The sequence below is a fragment of the Mastomys coucha genome, unplaced genomic scaffold (assembly GCF_008632895.1).
Source record: "Mastomys coucha isolate ucsf_1 unplaced genomic scaffold, UCSF_Mcou_1 pScaffold6, whole genome shotgun sequence".
Classification (NCBI taxonomy): Eukaryota; Metazoa; Chordata; class Mammalia; order Rodentia; family Muridae; genus Mastomys; species Mastomys coucha.
This window is the reverse complement of record NW_022196912.1, coordinates 129,118,066-129,142,774: the sequence shown is the minus strand read 5'-3', so window position 1 is coordinate 129,142,774 and position 24,709 is coordinate 129,118,066. Positions and strand designations below refer to the sequence as shown.

The following is a 24,709-nucleotide window of genomic DNA, read 5'->3' as shown; positions in this document are numbered from 1 at the left end:
AAGCTACTTAAGGGTAAAAATCCACAGATCACAAAACATCCACTAGAAGCAAATATAACTAATAACTAATAAGCCATGACATAAACCTTCAAACAGAATAATGAAAACATCAAAAGTTTTTAAGACTGCAATTTCAGATTTCCCTGCTAAGTAGTAACAGACAGATTACTACTCTGTGTAGTCTACCATACGCAGTCTGTGTCAGTCTACCATATCAGACATACGACAGACTCAGCTAACTCCTTCATAGGACAATGTGCCGTTAGTGGCTCAAGTACCTGTTAAAGGACAACTTCCTTGTTTTTTATTCACTAAATGGTTACAGAATAGAGAAGAGCTTCCACTTCTGTGGTTAGAAGCTTCATATCTAGGTTCTATGTTTATCTGCTCTCTCAAGAATGAAGGTGACAAGAGGCAGCAACAGCTAGGAAAGTACACAGCAGCAACTATGTGCAGGCCAACAAGACTTACTTCAGTCCAGGGATATCCAGAAGATTAGTCAGTCCTGTCCAGTTAATCTCTAAAAGCTGTTTTTTAAAAAGGAGAAAAAAATAAATATCAAAACAGTTTCCATGTACCATAGCAAATCCAAACAGGTTTGTGTAAGTGAAGTAAGTATGATAAGTACTGTGCCACCTTTCCCCAGTGTGTATTACATCAAAGATGGATGAGAAGGCCATAGTTTTCTCTACTAAAAACATACTTCAATTTCTCCTTTATCACAGTTAATAATTCAGTGATTATTCTTTGTTTTGTTAGTTTGTTTTTGTTATTTATTTGAGACAGAATCTCACTATGTACACTCAACTGGCCTGGAACTCATGAAAACCAGGCTATCCTCAGACTCACAGAGATTGCCTGTCCCTGCCTTCCAAGTACTGGCGATTAACGATGTATGCCATCATGTCCAGCATGTTTATATGTATATATACAGCCTAACATTCAAAACTGGGGGTATGAGTCAGCAAGATACCCAGCAGGCAAAAGTGCTTGCCACACAAACCCGATGATCTAGACTCAATCCCCAAGTTTCATAATACAAAAACAAAACAAACAAACAAAAAAACTCCAGGCCAGGCGGTAGTGGCACACGCCTTTAATCCCAGCACTTGGGAGGCAAAAGCAGGCGGATTTCTGAGTTTGAGGCCATCCTGGTCTACAGAGTGAGTTCCAGGACAGCCAGGGCTACACAGAGAAACCCTGTCTCAAAACAAACAAACAAACAAAAACAAACAAAAAACAAACAAAAAAAAACCCTCCACATAAATAACATGAAAAGCAAAAATTTTGAAGTGGAACATGATGCTTAAGATTACATGTTCATTTTTCAGTATCAATACCTATTGATCTCCCAAACTGCTACTTAAATTTCTATTACTAACAAAAGTACTGGATAGAAACATTTCTTCTCCATGTTGTTACCAAAAATAAATATTAAAACTCACCCTAGTTGGTAGCTGAACAATGGTACTTTACTTTGAATTTTTTTTTTTTAAATTAAGGTTGGTATAATGGTACCTGCCTTTATTTTTTTTTAAAGATTTATTTATTTATTATATATAAGTACACTGTAGCTGTCTTCAGATACACCAGAAGAGGGCATCAGATCTCATTACAGATGGTTGTGAGCCGCAATGCAGTTGCTGGGATTTGAACTCATGACCTCTGGAAGAGCAGTTGATGCTCTTACCCACTGAGCCATCTCACCAGCCCCTACTTTGAATTTTTTTACTTGGATATTCCTATAAATAGAACATGTTCTGTCTATTCATTAGATATTTATAGTCATCTCAGAAATTCTTACATATTTAGGTAGGATTCTATTAAGTAGACATAGTTAAAACTACTGGTTGTAAATACTGACTTTCTCTACCAAGATGGATACTGTGCACAATAAAATACTTGGTGTTTATTACTTATAGAGGACATGTTAAGTGAAATTGTATAGTCTCTCTCTCTCTCTCTCTCTCTCTCTCTCTCTCTTTCTCTCTTTCTCTCTCTGTGTGTGTGTGTGTGTATTCAAAAATCTGTCAAGATTGCTTTCCAGCATGAGAAAATGTCATGTAAAACACAGAAAGAAAAATCCAGATGGTGGTGGTGCATACCTTTAATCCCAGCACTTAAAAGGCAGAGGCAGGTGGATCTTCTGAATTTGAGAACAGCTTAGTCTACAGAGTGAGTTCCAGGACAGCTAGGGCTACACAGAGAAACTATGTCTCAAAAAACCAAACACCAAATCAAATCAAACCAAACCAAACCAACCACCACGAACAACATCAACCCAGAAAGGAAAAGAATAATCAATTTTGAATCTGGACTGTAAATTGCACATAAACTAAGGCTTTCCCAGGTCTGCTTATGGATTTGGTCCAAAGGCAATCACAACCCCAGGGCCAAAGCAACCCATCCCCTAATTGAGATCTCTAAATACGGTTCCACAAGAAGAAATCAGTTTTAAAACACATCAAACAAAAAACTCAAAACAAAACAAAATCCACTTGATTCTAGGGCTTAAGCAAACTTGCAAACCATTAGTTCCATGATCAGGACTACAGAGCTGGGAAAGCCATGAATGCCAAAGTATCTGGTTCTTCGTCAGTCACTCAGGTAACTCATGAGCACCATGACTAACAGGCCCCTTTCTCTTCCCCTTTCTATCATTAGGTCAAATAATTTCTTTAGCACTTAAAACAGTGTAGGATTTCCTTATCTCAGCAAAATATTCTGATCTTATTATACAATCTAGATTGTGGGGCATGGTGGCACATACTTTTAGTCACAGCACTTGAAGACAGAGGCAGGTGAATCTGTGATTCAAGGTCAGCCTGGTCTTTCGTGTGAGTTCCAGAACAGTCAAGGCTACACAGAGAAACTAGATTTCAAACAAAACAAAACAAGCAAGCCAAAAAAAAAAAAAAAAAAAAACCCCAAACAAACAAACAAAACCCCCAAACACCTGGACACCTACATGGCACAAGATTTAAAAGGACATTATGTGGTTACCCTCCACAACATGAAGGCAAGAGCCTACTGCTGAAGATATCACTTATTAGAAACTCCAACACTACTGGGAGGTACTATATGGGCCACAAGAGGAGACAAATAATCATTAGTCTCATCCAGCTACAAACCCCAATAGTTACAACAGCAACCTGCCTGAAAGATATATTGGTGCAATATTGGCAAAAACATTGTGAAAAGAACCAACCACTTTTTGGGTGGATTTTAGTTTCACTCTCTGAAATATAACTTACGCCTGGCATTGTTAAGGTGGCCAAGAACCTGAAACCTAGGGGAAAACCTACTATTACTATTTTGCCAAATAAGCACAGCAATAAAATGAATGCTAACAACATACTGTTGTAACCATGGGTAAGTGCATCACTCAACCTTCATCAAAGCTTCTTACACAAGTTGTTAATTAACATAGAACCCACAGCTAGACAATGCACTCAGTCTCAAATGGGATGTCTTTATCAAACCCGCTCCCTCACAACTTAGGCATCTAGAGTAAGCAGAAAAAGTGTAAGAGCAGAGGTGGTGGATGCCTCTAAGGAAACAGCATCTTCCAGACACAAAAGTGCTGATGCACATAGAAGCTCACAGAAACTATAGCATGGGGAAGATCTGCAAAAGATCAAGTCAGACAGAAATCCCAGCACAGTAAAAAAGAAGTACAAAGTCCCAGCCCTAATCAAGAAGCTATTTGCCACTGATACCTGCTGGGAGAGGGAAAGTAAGTTTTCTTCAAAGGAATGCCTCAAAACAGGCCTCATGCTTAAAAGTAGCTGATCAATACAAAAGTAGACTTCACGGGTTTTACTGTGTGTGGTTTTTTTTGGTGCTGTTGTCACTGTTTGGTATTTTTGTCTTTTTAATTTTGTTTTATTGGTTTTCCTTTTTTTTTTTTTAAGAGATAGAGAAAACAAAGTCGAGTAGGAAAGTGTGGAGGGTCTGGAAAGACTTGGGGTAGAAGAAGGAATATGACCAAAATATATGAAAAAAAATTAAAACTTAATAGATTAAAATACACCCTTTAAAATAAAATTAAAGGACATTCATGATACAATTTTATGATTGAATTATAAACACCCTTGCTGTCAGCCACAAATCTACTTTAGGAAATAAAAATACACCAGTTGTTATGTAAAATGTGTGCTTTTAACTCAAGTTCAAATCTAAATACCTTATATGTGTTCTTACCAGAAGGCACCTATTTATGGTAGTACTATACAGAGAGATATGGGTCAAAGAAACCAGAGACTCTAGGAGAGGATCAGTTTATTGAGGGGGCACATAAATAAAACTAGGTGAGACAAGTATAATTAAGAAAACAACAAAGGGGATGAAATCAAAAAAAAGTGTTATTTAATAATTTTTCTTATAAAAAGAAACACTAGCCAGTTATGGTGGCACACACTGGTAGGATTTGCTGAAGGAGGCAAAGGCAAGATGATCATGAGTTCGAGGCCAGCCTGGACTACACATTTTTGCTGGGCAGTGGTGGTGCAAGCCTTTAATCCCAGCACTTGGGAGGCAGAGGCAGAGGCAGGTGGATTTCTGAGTTCAAGGCCAGCCTGGTCTACAGAGTGAGTTCCAGGACAGCCAGGGTTATAGAGAGAAACTCATCTCAAAAAACAAACAAACAAACAAACAAAAAAAGAAACACTTTAGTTGCAAATTTCCTAGGCATAGTTTATATGTCACTATCCTGTTTATGACAGTCTTTGGAGGAGAGGCATTATATTTATTCATTATGCATTCATTTTTAATATTTATTCTTTGAAAATATCATACATATATATGTACAATGTATCTTAAGCACACCTATCCCCAGCTCCATCTCAGTACAGTCTTAACAGTATGAAGCAGAAGGGTTGTAAACATTTTGAAAATTAACAATCCTTTTAATAGTATTTGTTTATGTTGTCATTATTTAAGAATGTACTTGAGATTTGCATTATAATGATATTTTATTAGAGACCTAAGTAGCTATGAGACATTTTTGGATCTATTAAATACTTGGCTGAGACAGAGACAGATGTTTGAAAAGTCAGGGTGAGACTAATTTTAGCTGGTGTTGTGGGACCCGTTAAAACAGTCAGGTAAAACAGGGACTAACTTTAGCTAAAAAGAACTTCACCTGCCACCAGAACTATGCTACAGATAAAATGGAAATGAAAACTTACAAAATAAAAACACAAAACACAGTAACAATAAATGTCACAAGCCACTTGCTGCCAATAAGGAATTCTGGGCTATGGGGATGTTCAAAGCACTAGGGTTAGGTGAGGGAGGGAATGTAAGAATGTAAGTATGTCTGTGCATGAAGATGAATATGGAGAAATAAATGTATAAGTTTATACATGAAAAAACAAATTAAGAGTAGCAGAGTGGAATGTTAGAAAGGAAAAGTGTGTATAAGAGAGAATGAGCCTGAGAGAAAAGTGAATGTAAACAAATGAGCAGGCAAAGAGAAGATCTAGCATGAAAACACAGTATGCCAGAGTATGCATATGTGAACATTAACAGTGATTACTAACTTGACAAATCTACAATTACCTAGGAAGGCAAACATCTGGGAATGCCTCTGAAGAATTATCTCAATTATGTTAACTGAGGTGGGAAGACCTGCCCTAGATGTGATGGCATCATTCCATAAGTCAAAGTCCTAAACTGAATAAAAAGGGAAAAGCTATTCAAATACAAGCATCTATCTCTTGCTGTTTCTTGGTTGTAGAGGCAATGTAACCAGCCCCCTCAGACTCCTGCTGCTATGATTTCTCCATCGTGATGGACTGAACTTTCAAACTGGGAGCTGAAATCAACCCTTTTCCCTATAAATTGCTTTTGTCAGGATTATTTAACATAGTCAAAGGAAAAGTAACTAGTGGAGAGTGTATGAGAAAATGAAAGGTTGCATACGTGGATGGGGGATTGTGTAAATGAGCATGCAAGGGTCTGTTTGTAGGTATGAGGCTGAGTGTGGAAGAAAGTGAATGTTAGAAAATGAGGAGGTTTCTTAATTACTTCTAATTGCTGTGAAGAGAGACCCTGACCAAGCCATCTAATAAAAGAAACAGTTATAGAGAATCACAATTCTAGAGGATTGGAGTCCATCTTTATCATGGTGGCCACAGGCAGACAGGCATGGAGCTGGAGTATTAGCTGAGAGCTTACATCTCAACCACAGAGAGAGCTAAATGGGTCAACTTTTGAAACACAAAACCCAGAATCAATGGACATACTTCCTAATCCTTACATACAACCAACCAGTTCTACCAATTTGGGGAACCATTCAAATACACGAGCCTATGAGGGTCATTCTCATTCAAATCAGCACACTCCATGAGAAAGATCAGTTGTCAAAGTACAAGTGTTTGGGAACACGAGTGTGTGAGAGGAAGACTATAGAACAGTGCAAGTGAGCATGTGAGAGCGTTCATACGCGAGAAGGGGTGAGCTCATGAGGACACAAGTAAAAAAGAACAGTAGGAATGTAACCATGGCAGCCCTTTGAGAAGTATCCTTCGAAGTGCAACTATCTGGTCCCTCCTGATCGCCCTAAAAACTCAGGACAATGAAAGCCAGAGCCTCTGGATGACTAAAGATCTCTAATTCAATAAGCTAAGGCATATGTGGAATGTGTGTTTCCAAACATAGGAAGTCATCTCTGAGCTGTGGCAGAAAGAAGCACAATGCAGAATACTGTCCATACTTAGGAAAGAATGTCATATTTTACCTGGAACAACAAAACATGTGCACAAATTTCATGAAAATCAGAGATGAGCCATCAAGATGCCAAGTCTGAATACCTGGGACCTATGGTAGAAGGAGAGAACTGACTCCTATAACTTGTTGTCTGTCTTTGACATATGTACTATTGTGTACACACACACCACACACACACAAACACACACACACAAACACACGCACTAAATTAATATAAAAAAAGAAACCAAGAGATGTTCTTCTCTACTACTTCAAGATGGGACTGTCTGAGGTGCAGTAATGCTGATAGTGTAACAACAGCAACTAGCCCTAATCAATTGGCACATGTCTCAAGCCTATCATTTGGGAAGTTAGTTACAAATGCAAGCTGATGGCTGGCTCCACAAGCCTACAGTGGGGTTTTACCCCATGTTTTTATTAAGTAGCTTTAGGCTGGCAGTAAAGTTAAAGAATATCTTCCTTATGTTTTAAAGCCTCATGACTTAGGCAAGAAGAAGAAAGAAAAACCTGCAAAGAGCACTACCCTGATGGCACAGGAAAGCTGACCTCAGGGTCCGACCTCAGGATTCGAGCACGGGACATGTTTTCTCTGCGGCAACTCTGAATAATAGAGACGGAAGCAGTCTGAATGAAGATTGAGCCCCACAGGGGCTGGTGAGACAACTCAGGCTAGACTCCAAGGAAATGCTGAAGACCAAGAGTGAGTGAACCAGAGATCCACAGCCCAGGGGCATGGAAACCAACATGGGCCCTGTACATATACATCTGCATTTTGACACATCAGGCCAGAAAGAACACTTCCTGTAGGGCTGTGGCCAAGAAGGAGAGCAGCTGTCACTGTAGATGGGCACAAAGAAAGCCTTGCAGTGAGGTCTTTTAGGGATTGGGGCAGGGTACAATTCTAGACTTAGCCTATCTTACAGAAGACCTGTAGCATACATTTAGCATAGGTAAGGAAAACAGCCAGTGAAAGTTCTACCTTGAAACTCAGGATGGTACAAGGCTATGGAGGGTGTGCAAAACTGTCCAAATAATGAAAGACATCAAACTATACAGGATCTGAGTAAACTCAGCATAATAATCAATCTTGGACTACTTAAGGAGTGGTTTGAATCTACAGGCCTGTCTGCAGACTTATCTGCAAGAATGGTAGAATGAGCCTCTGTACTACAACTCTTAATCCCAGACCTGGTCTATCCAAAGGAGAGGGTGTGGGGGGCGGAGGGGAGGAGACCGCATAGATCACAGATATGGCCTGGAAAACCACCACTGTTCTCAGAGGGAGAGAAGAAGCAAAAGCTGTGATCACTCAACCTGTCACACTACACTGCCTTTCCACTGGCTCCAAAAGTCAGTTAACCATTATAGTGCAATGTCTTCCTCTAATTGCAAAAAATTCAAACTCCTGGTTCCAACTGATTCTAAGAGTCAACTGTACAATAAACATAATTTCTACATTTAAGAAATTACTCTCCTTCTTTAACACTGCCTTTACTTTACTTAAAATATTTTAAGTTCTGGGATTCTAGTCCAGTAAGATTCAAGTTCTTCCTATTACAACTGTAAAAGGAAGACAGTTCTACTTGACAAAGAAATCCCCTTCGCCTGGCTGAAATCCGTCTCTAAAGAAAACCGCATGGAGCAAGGCTCAGTTGCTCTGTGAAGAACTTCTGGGAAAGACCTGCTTTTTATTTGGGGGTTAACTGAAGACTCTGAAGACACCTTTAACGAAACTTCCTGAAGAGGAGCATGTCTTCCTCTGCCCCTTCTGTAAGTCTGAATGATGATAAGAACACCCGTGATTGTAGGGCTAGCATGGTCCAGGACCAGGATCTAACTATAATTCACTTTAGGCTACCTTTAGCTTCCTTAATAGTCATTCCTTGTCCACCTCTGTGTCTGACGTCACATCTTTGTGACTCACAGGGAAAACCTTTTAGAATGTATTAGAGACCACTAGCTTTCACCAGCCAGAAGGCTAAGAGTATCATCAGATAGTGTCTGAGACCTGTAGCAGCGATTGTACTACTTTGCTTTCATTTGCCTATCTAATATTTCCACCAATTACTTGAAAGGTGCTTTTATTTATGACTTTGTTCTGTTACTATAAAGACTTATAAAACTGTTACCACATTTGGAACATGGAATTTGGGAAAACCTAAATCTGTGTTCCCAGGCCAAGGGCACTCATAGTTGATTCCAAAATAAACTATCTTTTATCCCCCTTTGAAATAAGAGATGTGGAGGTGAGCAGTTGCTGGTTATCAGGGCAGCTCCAGGGTCCAGCATGTGTAGGGGACCCTGCGGTCACCATGTACATGGGCTATGTGCTGGACAAGGACTCCCCCGTGTACCTAGGCCTGCCCACGTATATGGTTCCAGAACCTCTGGGCCAAGGAGAAGAAACAGCAACAGCCCATGCTTCCCACACTGCCCCTAGATGGTACCCCATACCATATCAGGGTCACCCCTGGGTAGTCTATGCTTCACCAATGCCGGCCTTCTGGGCACCACCTCCCCGGTGCTGGTCAAAAAGGGGTTTCTACCCTACCCCTTCCAGCTTGGGGTCAGGGATCTAGGAACTTGAATGCTGAGAAGCTGGCTTTGCTGGGGCCCAAGAAGCCTGTTCTGAGTTCCATCCCTGCTGCTGACTTTTGGGGTCACTGTGGACAGACTGCCTACCTAGGACAAGTAGCTTGCCCACTCCTTGCCTTTCATTGGCTGGGCTTTGTGATCAGACTATTGGACAAGCTCCTGTTCCTATGCCACAGGGTGATGGGAAGGCCCAATGAGAAGTCTGAATCACCTGAGGATTTCTCAAGATTCAGAGGGCTTAATGAGCTGTCAAGACAAAGCTGAGGCTCCACCGTCTCCTCCAAGGGAGTGACGTAGAAGGCTGCTGTATGGACCAGAGTGGCCCCAGAGAGGAGTCTGTGTTGAAAGAAGGTAGTACACATGAGTCTAGACTCCCATGGGAAGCAAAAGGATGTTATCTGTCCCACCTGTCTCCTCCTCCAGCCTCATCGTCACCTGCCCTAGCACCCCATGTTCTGGCCCCCACAGCCTGGAGGACCACAAAGCCATCAGGATAGGGTGTGAGGTAGAGGCTGGGCGATTGGCCACTGCTCTTGAGAAAGAACTTGCCCCCTCCTTAGCATCCAGGGAGACTGTGGATGAAGGGGAAGGCTCTCAGGGTAGACACTATGAGTCTACCTACCTGCTCATGCTCACCTTCCCACAGGCTGCCTGCCTATCCCATTCACCTTCCCACAGGCTGCCTGCCTATCCCACCCAGGGAGCCCCCAGACCATGGGGAACTCACAGCTGTACAGGGGTTAAGTGGAATCTCTTGGATGTTTCAGGAATACATTTTTCCCTTTTAAACAATTTATAAAAATCATACATGGAATTAAAGAATTTTAAAAAAAAGTTTTAAAAAGAGAGAAATAAGAGATGTGGTTTTGCATTGATAGAAATCCTTTAGGATGTATGCTTTAGGCATATCCAAAATCTACCTACTTAGATTGAGTTCTTTATACACATCCAATGACAAAAAGGAATCCATTTGGTTCTTCTAAACTATTATTTTTTTTATGTATGTACCTGTGTGGGTGCATCTGCACATGTACATATATGTGTAGGCTAGAGATTAACACTGGTTGTCTTCCTTTATTGCTCTTCACCTTTAAGACAAGGACTCCCGAAACACAGAGTTAACCAACTTTCTAGACCAGCTTTCTCACCAGCTGGGCAGTGAGCCCTGAGAAAATTCCTGTCAGTATGTCCAATCCCCAGCACTGGGTTTATACACACATGCTACAATACCTAGGTTTTTGACACAAGTTCAGCATCTGAGATCAGGTCCTTGACGTATGCAACAGACACTGGCTAAGCTATCTCTCTATGCCTCCTTTTGGTTATCAGAAGTTTCTTTTCATTCCCAAGGATTCAAAACCTATTGCCAGACACACAGCAGACAAGGACTCTACCACTGGGGTTCATCCTATGTGTTATCAGAATATTTATCAATACTTTCCCTCTTACCCTAGCATCACTCTAGTGTTAGAAGCTCAATAAAATGCTAACCTATATTTAATTCTTTAAAAATGTAAAGGCTTGCCAGGCAGTGGTGGCACATACCTTTAATCCCAGCACTTGGGAGGCAGAGGCAGGCGGATTTCTGAGTTTGAGGCCAGCCTGGTCTACAGAGTGAGTTCAAGGACAGCCAGGGCTACACGAAGAAATCCTGTCTCTAAAAACAAAAAAACAAAAAACAAACAAACAAACAAACAAACAAAAAACCAAAAAAAAAAAAAAAAAAAAAAAAAAAAAAAAAAAAAAAAAAAAAAAAAAAAAAAAAAGAAAAGAAAAGAAAAAGGTAAAGGCTTACTATGTGCTTTTAAAAGCATAGACATTTAATTGTGAGTTAAAGGGTAGTGTCACTCCTCTATTACAGACGGGGGACTGGGACTTAGAGAAATGGCAAAGAAAGAAGAAAAGGAGTAGAGATCAGGCAGTGCAAAGCTGTTGCCAAGAACCGCCTACACTGCGGTCGGTGCTCACTGTCTCCAAACTATACCACCACTATTCCACATGGGGACTGTTCACTTGGCTTCAAACTTCATCATGTCAAGAATTTTCAGGGGTCACTCCACAAGTACCACATTATCAAAACTAATTAAATAAACTAGAAGGCCCAAACAAAAAACTGTTTTATATAAGTCTCTGTCACTTGTTTCTGAGTCATCCGGGCAGTAAAAAAACCAGTAAAACTAAAAAGCCCTCTGGTTGTATTTTTCACCAGACTCAGGAAGAATTATTTGGCAGCAAACAGCAACAAGTTCTCATATTTTCCAGCTGGAAGTAACTGAAGAAAATTCCCTTCCCTCTAAAGCATGTTCAGTGGCTTTATTCACCATATAAGGAAAAGGGTGACTGAACATTTCAACTTCATCCTTTTCTTCTAGCACTGCAACACCCATTGGGAGTTAATGCTGTAACTTATTTTATAAGTGCTTTCATCTATGGAAGAACAAATCCATGAAAGAGCATAGTTAAGTTCTGAGGAAGACTAAAGGTCTTGATTTTGTTTTTCTATGGGATAGGATCTTTATATTAAGAATATTTCCAAAGACAGATAAAGTTTTTAGCAACTTATTAAAGAACATTTTAAATACTCACTAATGGAGTCAGTTTTTACATAAACTGCTTTCTTAAAAAAAAAAACTGGTAGGAGGAAAAAAAGAAGTATTTTAAATCTTTTATAGATTTGTTTCTCAAAATTTTAATAAAGTAAAAATTAGTGTATTCCTTGATAGCATTTGGAAGTGTAATGTACATCATGTACTTAAATACATTAAAAGTAAGGAAGAGAAAACAATACTACTGAAGGCAACAATGTGTTCTCATGCACAAAGCACTGCACATGCTGCACTTGGACTGGCCTAAGTATACGGTATTTTTAAAACCAAGTAACAATTTTCAATAGGTCTTTTGAGCCAAATTTTGCATATTAGCATCCCCACTTTAAATTGCATATGATGTTAGTAGTGCCTCCCCAGAACACTTGTCAAGGATCATAAGCAGCATCCTTCCTAAGAAGCAGATCATCTACACTCCATGAACTCTGGAAAGAGATGTGACCTTCACTTTAGCACTGATGGCCTCTGCTGTACAACTTTCAGAACTACAGTGGATACTTGTCCTGGAAGACAGAAACCTTCTAGAAATAAGTGACACAAATGGCTAAAGATAGAATTCTGGAGAAAAGGAAAAAAAGAAAAGTGGAGGACACAGTTACTACTTTGCTTCAAAGGGCAGTGAGTCCTTGTGGTTGGAACTTGGGATGCACAGTTAGGCAGTAGAGAAATGTGGCCAGAGATGAGAGAACTTGGGCTTAGAGTGCAGCAGAGAGCTTCCTAGCATGCACAAAGCCCTGCCTTCAAGTCTCAGCATTAAAAAAAGAAGAAAGAAAAAGGCACTGAAGGTAGCAGTAATCATTGCTGCAGGATTCAGGTAAGGGTAAGAAATAGCTTTGTTTTCCTGTTTTATTCCAATAATGTTTAACAAGCACAGGACATTTATAACAATAATGAAAAGACATACAATCTAAAAATATGAATTGACAACATCATACTTAGCCAAGTATTAAAGGACCAATAAAAAATTCCATTTAAAAGCACAACACATAGAGATGTACATGTAGTTCATCAAATACTCCCCACCAAAGAAGGCGTATTTATCTCAGGAGGGGAGTCAGAGGGAGATTTACAGACATGGCATTACCTTAAAGTGTTTAGGGATATAAAACCTGTACCAGACTAGTCTGGGCCTACGTCAAAGCTCTAATACTTAGTTGTTATGTGACTTGTATGAATAGACTTCTTCGTGTCAGTTCCAGGTCAGTACAGAGGAACAATGTGCAGCTTAGAAGGATGAGGATTAATAAGCACATGGCATAAAACCATACTCACTAACAGGCCAAATGTGTCTTCAGCTGACCTAGCTAAAGATGATTTTCCTAACTTCCACAAACAAATCTTTTTTATTTTTTGGTTTTTCGAGACAGGGTTTCTCTGTGTAGCCCTGGCAGTCCTGGAACTCACTCTGTAGACCAGGCTGGCCTCGAACTCAGAAATCTGCCTGCCTTTGCCTCCCAAGTGCTGGGATTAAAGGCGTGCACCACCACCGCCTGGCACAAACAAACATTTATATATTCCGGAAAGACCATTGTTTATCAAGAGATAAAACCCTCACTTAAGGAATACAGAAGTTAAAAGACTCAGGAATCATGCATCAGACAGGGAAGAGTTAAGGGCAGAATTTTGTTCCTCCACTCTATCCTTCTGTGTATCCATGTTACTGCCAAGAGAGGAAAGATAAACATGACATACTTACTGGTTTCCTAAGGAAGAAGATGGACAGAGCTCCAACTAAAGGCATATCTCCAATCAGGGGCTCCAGGATCACCCGCATTGTCCCATGGATCTGAACTCAGACAGGGAACCACAAGTCAGAAAACAACTCTTCAAAGTCACTCAGTAACTTTTAAGCACACGGCTTCACACTTTAATTAAGTATAACCACAAATAAAAAATTACTACAAAAACCTCCTAGCTAATAAAACCCCACAGCTTTTCTTTCTGAATACAGCATAGAAAACTCTAAAATGAAAATTTGAAAAACTTACCTGAATACTTTTCACACCAGCTCTACAAAAATATCTTTTGATCTCCAAATCAATCTCACAGTTTCCTACAAAACTAGCAAGAAAAGTTCTGTATTACATAAAGTGAGTGGAATTAATCACCCTCTTAGCTATCTATTAAGATTAGGCACTGCAAAGTATATAATCAGACAAAACAATGGTAAAATAGACACACTCATACTGGAAGCAAAGCCGATTGAAAATGTAGCCAATAGCACGAGATTATTCTCTTACTCTGGGCTTTATGGACACAGTGCTCAACACTGCTGTATCACCTGTGACAAACACTGTGCATATTACTCTTACTTCCACTACCCATAAAAATCTTCAATAAATTTAGATACCCAACACATGGGAGGCTGAAGCTGAAGGACTACCAGTGTGACATCCTGTCTCAAAAAACAAAACAAGCAAAAATACAATGGATGAGGATGGAGCTCAGTAGGTAGACTAGCATATAAGAGGCTCTGGGTTTAATCAGTCTTATACATATCAGGCATAAAGGGTACATTGGATTCTTAGCACTCAAAGGAATAAGCAGGAGAATGGCATCACCCTTATCTACACAGAGAGCTCAGATCCTATCTCAAAAACCAAAAATTTTAAAAGCATGTAAATATGTACTTTCAAAGAAAAATATGAATAACAATGTGCTATTTTTGGAGCACTCCTTGGATGGAAGGTGTTTTTATGTGTATAACAAACCTCTGTTTAAAACACAACAAAGGTTATTTTGGCAACACCACCTTTTTCCTTAGTCACAAAAATCCTCACTCAGATGCTAAAAGGTTTTATGGTGCTAAAGGCTAAAAACAGCTTATTTTGAACTTTCACTTTACTCAGAGATTAACTTCAAACACAAATGTAAAACAAATGGTTCTTTACTATGATAATGCAAAGCAAGCATTTATTTCCAACATAAACATGAAACTCTAAATGTATTCCACATGGGATGGTGTGGAATTTCATCTGTCTTACCTGAGGTTACTATTGCTATGATGAAATACCATGACCAAAAAGCAAGTTGGAGAGGAAAGGATTATTTCATTCACAATTCCATATAACAGTTTATCAGAGGCAGTGAGAGCAGGAACTTAATCAAAGCAGGAACCTTGAGGCAGGAGCTGATGCAGAGGCCATGGAAGGGGGCTGCATCACCCTTTTTTTTCCCCTCTAGAGACAGGATTTTTCTGTATAGCCCTGGCTATCCTGGAACTCACTCTGTAGACAAGGCTGGCCTCAAACTCAGAAATTCACCTGCCTCTGCCTCCCAAGTGCTGGGATTAAAGGTGTGCACCACCACTGCCCGGCTCAGCCTGCTTTCTTGTAGAACCTAAGACCATAACCCTAGAGATGGCAATACACACAATGAGCTGGGCACTCACAGATCAATGACTAATTAAGAAAATGTTGTATAGGGCTTGCATACAGCCCTGATCTTATAGAAGTTGTTTCTCAATTGGGATTCCCTGCTTAGAAATGATTCTAGCCTGTGTCAAACTGACAAACAACTGCCAGCACAATCCCTATCCTTGCTTCTTGGAAGTAGGGCAACCATAAACCTATACATGAAAGTCTGGGAATTTAATGAATATGATCAGGAAGGGTCTAAGCCAGTGGATCTCAACCTTCCTAATGCTGAAACTCCTTAATACAGTTCCTCATGTTGGGGTGGCTCCAACCATAAAATCATTTTCATTACTACTTCATAACTATTGAGCAATGTCTAAGTTCCTAAGATCATAAGAAATATGTGTTTTCCAATGGTCATGACCCACAGGTTAAGATCTGCTGGTCTAAGTACATGAACAAAATTATTCTCTATCTTGCTGCTAAATTCACCAATAACCTGTTAAAAAACTAAAATGAATGGAAACTTGCAACTGACAGGGGTGAGGAGGTAGGGTAATATGAGAAGACACCTGGGATAAGAGAGGCACTCAAGAATCAATAGGGGTGTGACTCACTACATTGGGGATATGGAACCTGAAGAGAGCACCTCCTGTAGCCAGACAGGAACCTCAGTGTAACAATAGAGACACAAACCCACCGACAAAACTTTGAAACCATAACTTACCCTGTCTACAAGTAATGAAGGCACAGGGAAGGGAGCAGAGACTGAGTGAAGGGCCAACTTGAGACGCACACCATGGGCAGGCCACAATCCCTAACACTATTAATGATACTCTGTTATGCTTGCAGACAGGAGCATGCTGTTCTCTGAGAGGCTTCACCTAGCAGCCGACTCAGACAGATACAGACACCCACAGCCAAATAGTGAATGGAGCTTAGGGATTCTTAAGGAAGAGTAGGAGGAAGGATTGCAGGTCTTGAAGGGGATAGGAACTCCACAGGAAGACCAACAGAGTCAACTAACCTGGACCCTTGGGGCTCTCAGAGTCTGAACCACCAATCAAAGAACATCCATGGGCTGGACCTAGGTCTCCCTGCTCATATGTAGCTGATATGCAGTTGACCTTTATGTAGATCCTAAACAATTGGAACAGAGGATGTCCAAAAGCTGATGTCTATACATGGGATATGTTCTACCAACTGGGATTCCTTGTGGCCTCAGTGGAAGAAGTGCCTAGCCTCACAGAGACTTGAAGTGCTAGGGTTGGGAGGATACCCAGGGGAGTTCCCACCAGCCCAGAAAAGGGAAGGAGGTAGAGGTGACCAGGAGGGAGGCAGTGATCAGGATATAAAGTGAATAAGCTAAAAAAAATTAAATTAAAAGAAAAGCTGTCGTAATTTTTTTTAAATTTCTTTTTAAACCAACATAAAGCCTAACACATGTTTTATTTCCTAATTCTTAAATTTACCTTTACCTTTTACTTTTTTATCTTGCTGCCAATGTAGTTAAGATCTTTGTCTAAAGTATACAATATAGTAGAGTACTTATGCTATTCAAGTTGCTTCCTTAACTGATATCCATTAAAGGAAGTACTCAAATAATTTATTTAATGCTAAAGCGATGAATGAACACAAGGTATCTATCCCCATGGAGCTTGCCATCAACCTCATGACAGACCTTCTGGGGTACAGCCTAACCTAAGACACAGGTGAACCACCATGGAGCTTGTATCCAGGCCTGCTGACAAGCCTTCTGGGGCATGGATAACGTAAGATACACAAGTGCACCTCCCCTTTTATTCCACTGATGAAAGATATTTATACAAGTATCAAATATTTTAAAAATAAAGATTTTTTTTCCCCCATGGTAAAGATATTGAACATTTCTTTCTAAAAAAAAAGTAACTGGTAAAAAGTCTATACAATTATTAATATTAGTGTACTTTTGAAATTTACAAATGATAAAAATATTATTCTTAGACTAGCCTCAGAAAGGAGCTTGAACTCCTAGTAACCATTTGCCTTGTTTCCTCTGAAAGTCTTTCCACTGATGTCTAGGGCTCACAACTTTGGACTAGGCTGCCTGGCCATAGCATCTGAGATCCTCTTGACTCTTGCTTTCTCCATCCTGGGACTACTAATGCAACCCCATGCTCATTTCTTTAGTGGGTCTGGGGACTGAACAAAGCAACCATGTTTTCAACCATCTACCTGTATCATCCTGTTACAAGTGAGATTATCTTTATTTCCTTTCAGGACTTTTCATTGTTAATGTACAGAAATGCAATTGACTTAACTGCATTTTGCTACTTTGCTGAATGCATTTTAGTTTTAAGAGGTTTGTTTGTTTTGTTTTGTTTTAAAAGACAGGCTCTTACTATGTAGCCCTGGTTGGCTTGGAACTTAAACAGTCCAGTCACCTCCAAAGTGCTGGGATTAAATGCCATCACACCTGGCTTTAGAACTTTCTGTGATTTTTTTTTCCCCTGTAAGGCCTAATTATTGGTAAATACTGCTTTTCAAGTGGAATTCCTAGGTTGAACTTTTTATTTCAACCATGTAAGAATACTGAATTTTGTTAAACGCATCTTCTGTATCAACAGAGATAACCATGAAGGTTTCTTTCCTACTCACTACACTACTTCTTACTTAAAATAGTGTATTTTACAGACTGGTTTTCATATCTGAATCACATTTGTATTCTGGGAATAAATCCTACTTGTTGATGGCATATGCTACTAGGTTGATCTTGCTAATATTTTGTTGGGGATTTTTATATTAAGGTTCATAAGAATTATTTATTATAATTTTCTTATAGAGTATATAATTTCTTTTCACTCATACATTATTAGAAATTTATTTTATGTGCATGGGTGTTTTGCCTGCACATATGTCTGTGTACCTGGCATGTGCCCATGGAGGCCAGGAACGAGCACTGAGTTCCCTGGGGCTGGAGTTACAGATGGTTGTGAGCTGCTATGTGGGTGCTGGTAATCAAACCCAGGTTGTCTGGAAGAGTAGTAGCAAGTGCTCTTAACTACTGGGACAGCTCTCTAGCCACATTACGTTTAGTGAATCATGGTTATCTAGACTGTTAGCAACTCAAAGGTCATTAACATATAGACCTGGAAGAAGAAAAGCCAAGACATTTATTTTATCCTTCATCTTATACATATTGCTAAATGAACACTATGTGTCAGTAGCCATGGCAAAAACATAACACAAATAAAAACTTACCTAATCTGAAGGTCCAGAATAATTTGTCTTTTGTCTACATTTTCAGTATAAACCTTAACACCATTGACTCTAAGGGGCTGAAACAAGAAATAGCTTAATTTAAAACAGAAAAAGCCTTAAAAGCAAACAAACCTAACAATAATGCAACAGACACGATAAGGACAAGACACTAGACTACAAGTATAATTCTGGTTTTATAAAACAGTTTAACTTTGATAATTTATTTAGCTTGTATTCTCAGTTTTCTATCTGTGAGATATAAATAATAGTGGCATTCACGTGAGATTATTGTGAAGTTAAGTGGCACCTAGTGAGGACTTAGTAAAATGAATAGTGCTGTGTTAGTACATGTAATAAATACATTTGCTTTTACTATGAAGTCCCCTTCATCCTTATCTCTTTTGATTTAATCGATCCTTTTCTTCTCCTCTATCCTTATTAATACTTCTCATTATTTTAAATTTATGTTTCACAAGTTTTCAGCTTAAATTTTCCCCAAAATTGGATTGACTGATTGACTGATGTATTTCATGTATGTGGGTATACTGTTGCTGTCTTCAGGTACACCAGAAGAGGGCATCAGATGCCCATTACAGATGGTTGTGAGCCACCATGTGGTTGCTAGGAATTGAACTCAGGACCCCGGGAAAAGCAGTCAGTGTTCTTAAGTGCTGAGCCATCTCTCCAGCCCCAAAATTGGACTTTTGAGTAAATGAAAAAGAAAAGATATAGTCGAGTGTGGTACTGCAGGCCTATAACTACAACACTTAAGAAGCTGAAACATGGGATTGTCAATTCAAGGCTACTGTAGGCTAAAGAGTGAGACTCTGTCTCCAAAGAATACTTAATATACGGTACAAAGAACTGAATATGCAACCACAAAAGACAGATCATAAAATACATTGTATTTCTTTTGTACTAAGACTTATTTTTACTTATGTGCATGCTGGGGCCATAACAGAGTGTCAGATCTTCTGAGTTGAATCCATAGCTGATTGTAAACTAATTGTTATGGGTTCTAGGAATCAAACCTGGATCCTCTAGAAGAGCTTGAACCACTGAAATATCTCCCTAGAGTACAAACTGTATTGAAAGGCCAGCATGTGCTTCATAGCAAGACTGTCTCCAGAAGCCAAAAACTTGACGTAGACACTCAGAAAGAGAAAGACAGGGAGACAGACATGAAAGGAAGAGGGAACTAGTTGAAGATAAAAAGTGGGTCAGCAGTAGTGGGAAGAAGATAGAGATGGTTATGAAGGTACAAATATGGTACAATACATGCATAAAATACAGCACAAACATGAAATGGTTAAAAATTTAAAAAGTAATAGAACATATAAATACAAAAAACTCAATGATGTCTTAAAATAATGATCATATGCTAGAATTTTTTATTTAATCATAAAATTTTCTACAATAAATATGTACCAAGAAATGATTTCTCATCTAACTTTTAAGAAATATTGAAAAACAAAGAATATGGACAAAAATCAAAGTCAATAACTTATATAAAAATATTTGTTTAAATGAATATATGTATATATATGTACATATATATTTGTATATACACACACAGAGTGAAAGAGAGTACTTCTTTATACAATGACACACAGATATATGCATATACATAACACACACACACATATATTTGTTAAGACTAGTAAACTGTATTTAAAATTGTCACTATTTTTAAAAAGTCAAAACAGGACTCAAAAAATGGCTCAGTGGTTAAGACCAATGTTGCTCTTCCAGAGGGCTTGACTTTGTTCTTACCGTCCACATTGGGCATTTGTACAAATGCCCGTAGCTCTATCTCCAGGGGCTCTGATACTATCTTCTAGCCTCCATGAACACCTGCATGCATGTATAGCATATTCTCATATAGACACTCATATATATACATAAACAAAAATAAAAGTTATTTAAAAAAGTTAAAAACAACACAATATAAAGAACAGCAGAATGAGAGTAAGACAACAAGCTCAAGTCCCAAAAAGCAAGAAACGCTGCTGGGAAGAAGAATCTAAGAAATCTGTCGACTTTCCAATTGGTCTCCTAGTGATCAATTTCCTTCAGAGCCTTAGAGTGCTTACATGCATTCTCAGCATCCGACTGTGTGCGTAAGGAAGGGTACTGAAGAAGGACAGAACTGACCTGCTGACCCACATCCACTTTCGTGAAGCTGAAGGTGCTAAGGTGGGTATTTGCTCCACGCACAGCTGGCTCTATGGTTTCTCGAAAGAGCTTCTCGATGAACTGACAAATAAAGGGCCACATGTGCTTTACAGTCTGAAAGGAAAGGATCTCATGTTAGGTAATTGCTGTGATATATGATACATAATATAGTTGAGTCACTAAAAAAGATTAAAATTATGTAGTCTATTAGAGTCTAGCTTTGAAAACTAAAACAAAAGGAGAAATGGTTTTGTTATTCAAAATCAGTCTTGCAAAATGTGTTCTAAACATTAAGTATTTACTTCAAGAATAAACTACTGATTAGCCAATATGCTGCAGAAATTAGCTCTTTTATTTACCTATTCTGTTTAAACATGTCTACACATCTAATAATCATTGAAAGTCCCATTGCTTCAACTGACTGTAGGGAAACTTGAGCTTTTGATGGGTCTTGAGCTGGAAATGTGGCTCAGTAATTCACTCGCCTCTTGACAAGTGAGGCCCTTAATTTGATCTCAATACCACAATAAAACTAAACTAAACCCAACAAAAACTGCATGGACTTCAGTAACTACTCTTGAATTTTAATAACCACATATTACTTGTGCTATAAGATGATTCCTGCCTAGCTAGGGTTATCATATTGCCTTAGAGATGCTCAAAACTCAACGTAAGAGAGATTCAACCTAAAGCTTATTACTGAAAGAAAAAAATCCTTTAAAAGGTATTATAGATTGGTAATTTCTTGGGAGTCATTTTTCTCTTCATAATAATGTTTCCAGAATGATTGCTTGTGATTTCTATAAAGCAGGTATGAGCAGCCTCTATTCAAGAAAGAAGACATAAGGCCAGATGGCAATGCCATGCAAGCACACGCATGAATCTTCTTAGGTCGATGACACAGCTCTTGTTCTCCTTAAAGGAAAGCTACACACTGCTTGCAACAGTACTCTGGGGAGCGGAATTCCTGCTCATTGCAATCTGAACTCAATATAACACAAATTCCCAAATATGGGAAGATGGTCTCTGGCCCTCTAATTCCCACTGAATATTTGGAATATGCTAATCTTACCTTATTTAGCCATTCTGCTCTTTCAGTGTCTGGAAAATGAACCTGAGAGAGAAAACACACACACACGACTCAATGACTCCTGACAATCATAAACAAAATGACCGATAAGCTACTTTGTGCTTATATAAAACTTCCTTAAAACATTCTGCTCTAAAGCTTTGGCATAGCCTCAGAGAGAAGAAAGTAAAATGTGTGGTACCTGACTTGCCACATTCTGGAGGGAAGAGGGATGGGGGCCACAAATATCACCAGAGCCTCATACCACCAAAGTGAGTGCTCCTTAGCATTTGAAACAGTATAGAAAAATGTCTTTTAAAAGAATATTTTGATTCCCATTGTTCTGCTAGAAATCTAGACTCAGACCTCAAAATCCATCTCTCGTTTTTGTCTTCCCTTCTTAGCCCTAGCCAGATGACGTCTATGGAAGGGTCATCTCCACCAGTCTGCCCTCTGCCAAATGCATACTGTGATCATAGCTCTCCACAGGCAAGGCCTACATTCTGGAAAAGTTATTGAAAATGTAAAAAGAAACCTACTTTAAAAATAGGTAAAGAATGTTTTCTCTGTTGTTGAAGTTAAAATAAAACATTTTTGCAAAGGAAGCTAGGGCTGTTTTTGGCCACAAGGGAGCTTTCAAAAAGAAGAGTACACAAGTCGCACATAGTTTGGATTTGGAAATACAGCAGATCACAAGAGACTTTGTACTGGAGACTGAGAAGATATGATGCATATAACTTTCCTGAATTATAAAGAATTCAATCTAATAATGCTGTTCTCTGGCTAAAGAAAATGGACCAGAAGCTGACCACTATATAGTCTCATGAGGGTGTGGGACTTCCAAGGTTTCTGAGACCCAATTCAAGTTTGATTATGAAAACAACAGAAAATGGGGTCTGCCAATCCCTGGACATAGGATAGATCACTATCAAGCCATTAATCACCAACAGCTTATACTGGCTCTCAGAAGTCCTGAGTGACTAACTGTCCCCTGGGGTCTCAGCAAGAGGAAAATAAGCAGGGGTAGTAAAACTGGTAGTGTTATGGCTTCCCTTTGTGTCTACAAACAAGCATAAGTAAGCTTTATTTCCCTTGAACCACATAATATGAAGAATATCTGGTTGAACCATGAAACATGCTAGAGTGAGTAGAAATAGTTATTTCTAAATTAGATAAGCATAAATGCATTGGGGTAGGGTAGGGTATAAAAGCCTTCCAAAATTGAGACAATGGCTTAGAAGTTGGGGAAGACAACATTCAACAAGCCAAAGGGTCAGAGTCAGCGGACTGCTGTACATGTCTGCTTAACTCTAGATGCTATGATCTGTTATCAAAGGGGCAAATTTTAACCCAAGTCAAACAAGTGTACAAGAAAGGGCTGCATTTTCCCTAAGAGACAGGATGAAAGTTCATTGGTTACAATGAGGTGAGCAGACAGTCTTGTTAGACTTATCAAAGTAGGTCACAGAATTAATTCATTTGCAATCAGTACACTGTCATTTCTTTGCATTACTTTGAAGCAGGTTAGTAGTCAAATCAGGATCTGGACAGTGAGTGGCAGGTAGAGCATTAAAGCAGGTATTTAGATCCTTTTAATTTATTGTGAAGCTCTCTCCCATTTTACATTTTCCCTCTAAACCAATAAATCAATGCAAGCAACAAATAGATCAAAAGGCAAGTATTGAGCATCTTCTGCTCACTGTCACAGTGTAGACGTACCCTACTTTCTATAATTTCAGAGTAAATACCACATTGCCTTTTCTGTAGGGCCTAACTCCTGGATATTCTTGCCCTTTAATGTCTGACTGTCCTCACCTGCATGCCCCAAAGGCCTCTCCTTGCCTGGTCTCCCAACTACTAAATTTAGCTAACAGAACAATATTCTAGAAAACAGGAACTTCCTTTTCAAGTCACTTTACTGAAGACTTTGATGCCTGAATGTTTATCAAATAATTTTAACTTCCTTAGCTCCAGCTTCAAAGGCAGTGCAGTCACATTTTCTCTGGGTCATAGCTCAAAGACCCACCTTCATATATCCTGTTTAGTACTGCCAGAGCAGCCCTGGCTTTAGACATGGAATGATGCTCTTCCTCATCTTCTTCTCCTGCCAGCCCTTCCCTAAGAACCAGCTCACTTTAGTTTTGGTCAGCTTCCCACACAACACTTTACGACCTAAAGACCAATCAGTCCTCCACTGACATACTGCAACTCTCTGTATGTTAGCATTTGTCACAAAATGCCAGACAGCATATTACACTAAACCATATTGGTAAATACCATTAAATGAACTTCTGGGTTCCAACAATGTCTTTGAAAAGTTTAAGGAGGACTATACTCTGTAATACAAGCTACAACCCAATTTCCAACCAATAAAAAATGATTAATAGGGACCATGGAATCTTGTATTGTTTGTGTAGACATATATGTGTATGTTTATATTTGTGTCTCTGTACATGTGTAAATATGTAAATACATAAAATATATGTAAATATATGCATAGAGCAGAAAACTATGTACTGAACCAGGAATGAAAAAACAAATTTTGATTTTTCTTTTCTGTTGTTACAGTTTAATTCTTTGTGACAACCAAAAATTAATTTGCTAATCATTACTTTAAGATCAAGAAATGTTGCAAGCTAGGTGTTGGTATATATCTACAATCCTAGCACTAAAAGAGGCAGGAAGGGATAAGCCTGGGTTGCTAAGGAGATACTGTCTCAAATCAAAAGGGAAAGAAAGGGCTCGGGTTCCTTCAGGTCTCTCAGGGCTGGTGTCCTGAGCGGACCTAGGGCGCAAGCTCTGCAGCCAGTCCCACAACACCTAGAGGAAGCTGCTACACTCACAGGTGCTCTAACAAGCCCAGGGTCGCAGGATCCCAGAATCACAGGATCACAGAGACAGCTTGACTTTGAGGAGTTCTGACACAACCAGGATCA

The 24,709-nt window shown here is 39.2% G+C and overlaps 1 protein-coding gene across 3 annotated transcripts in view; it reads right to left on the bottom strand.

The window, feature by feature from the left end:
* The window catches only part of Esyt2 (extended synaptotagmin 2), a 101,466-nt gene that overhangs the window by 37,437 nt on the left and 39,320 nt on the right, over window positions 1-24,709 (bottom strand). For all 3 annotated transcript variants that reach the window (XM_031357514.1, XM_031357516.1, XM_031357517.1), the window contains exons 2-7: window positions 21,777-21,818; window positions 20,684-20,818; window positions 18,530-18,606; window positions 13,922-13,994; window positions 13,630-13,719; window positions 472-527 (exon numbers count right to left, since the gene is read on the bottom strand). In XM_031357514.1, the coding sequence (XP_031213374.1) occupies window positions 472-527; window positions 13,630-13,719; window positions 13,922-13,994; window positions 18,530-18,606; window positions 20,684-20,818; window positions 21,777-21,818 (473 nt within the window). The remainder of the gene's footprint in view (window positions 1-471; window positions 528-13,629; window positions 13,720-13,921; window positions 13,995-18,529; window positions 18,607-20,683; window positions 20,819-21,776; window positions 21,819-24,709) is intronic.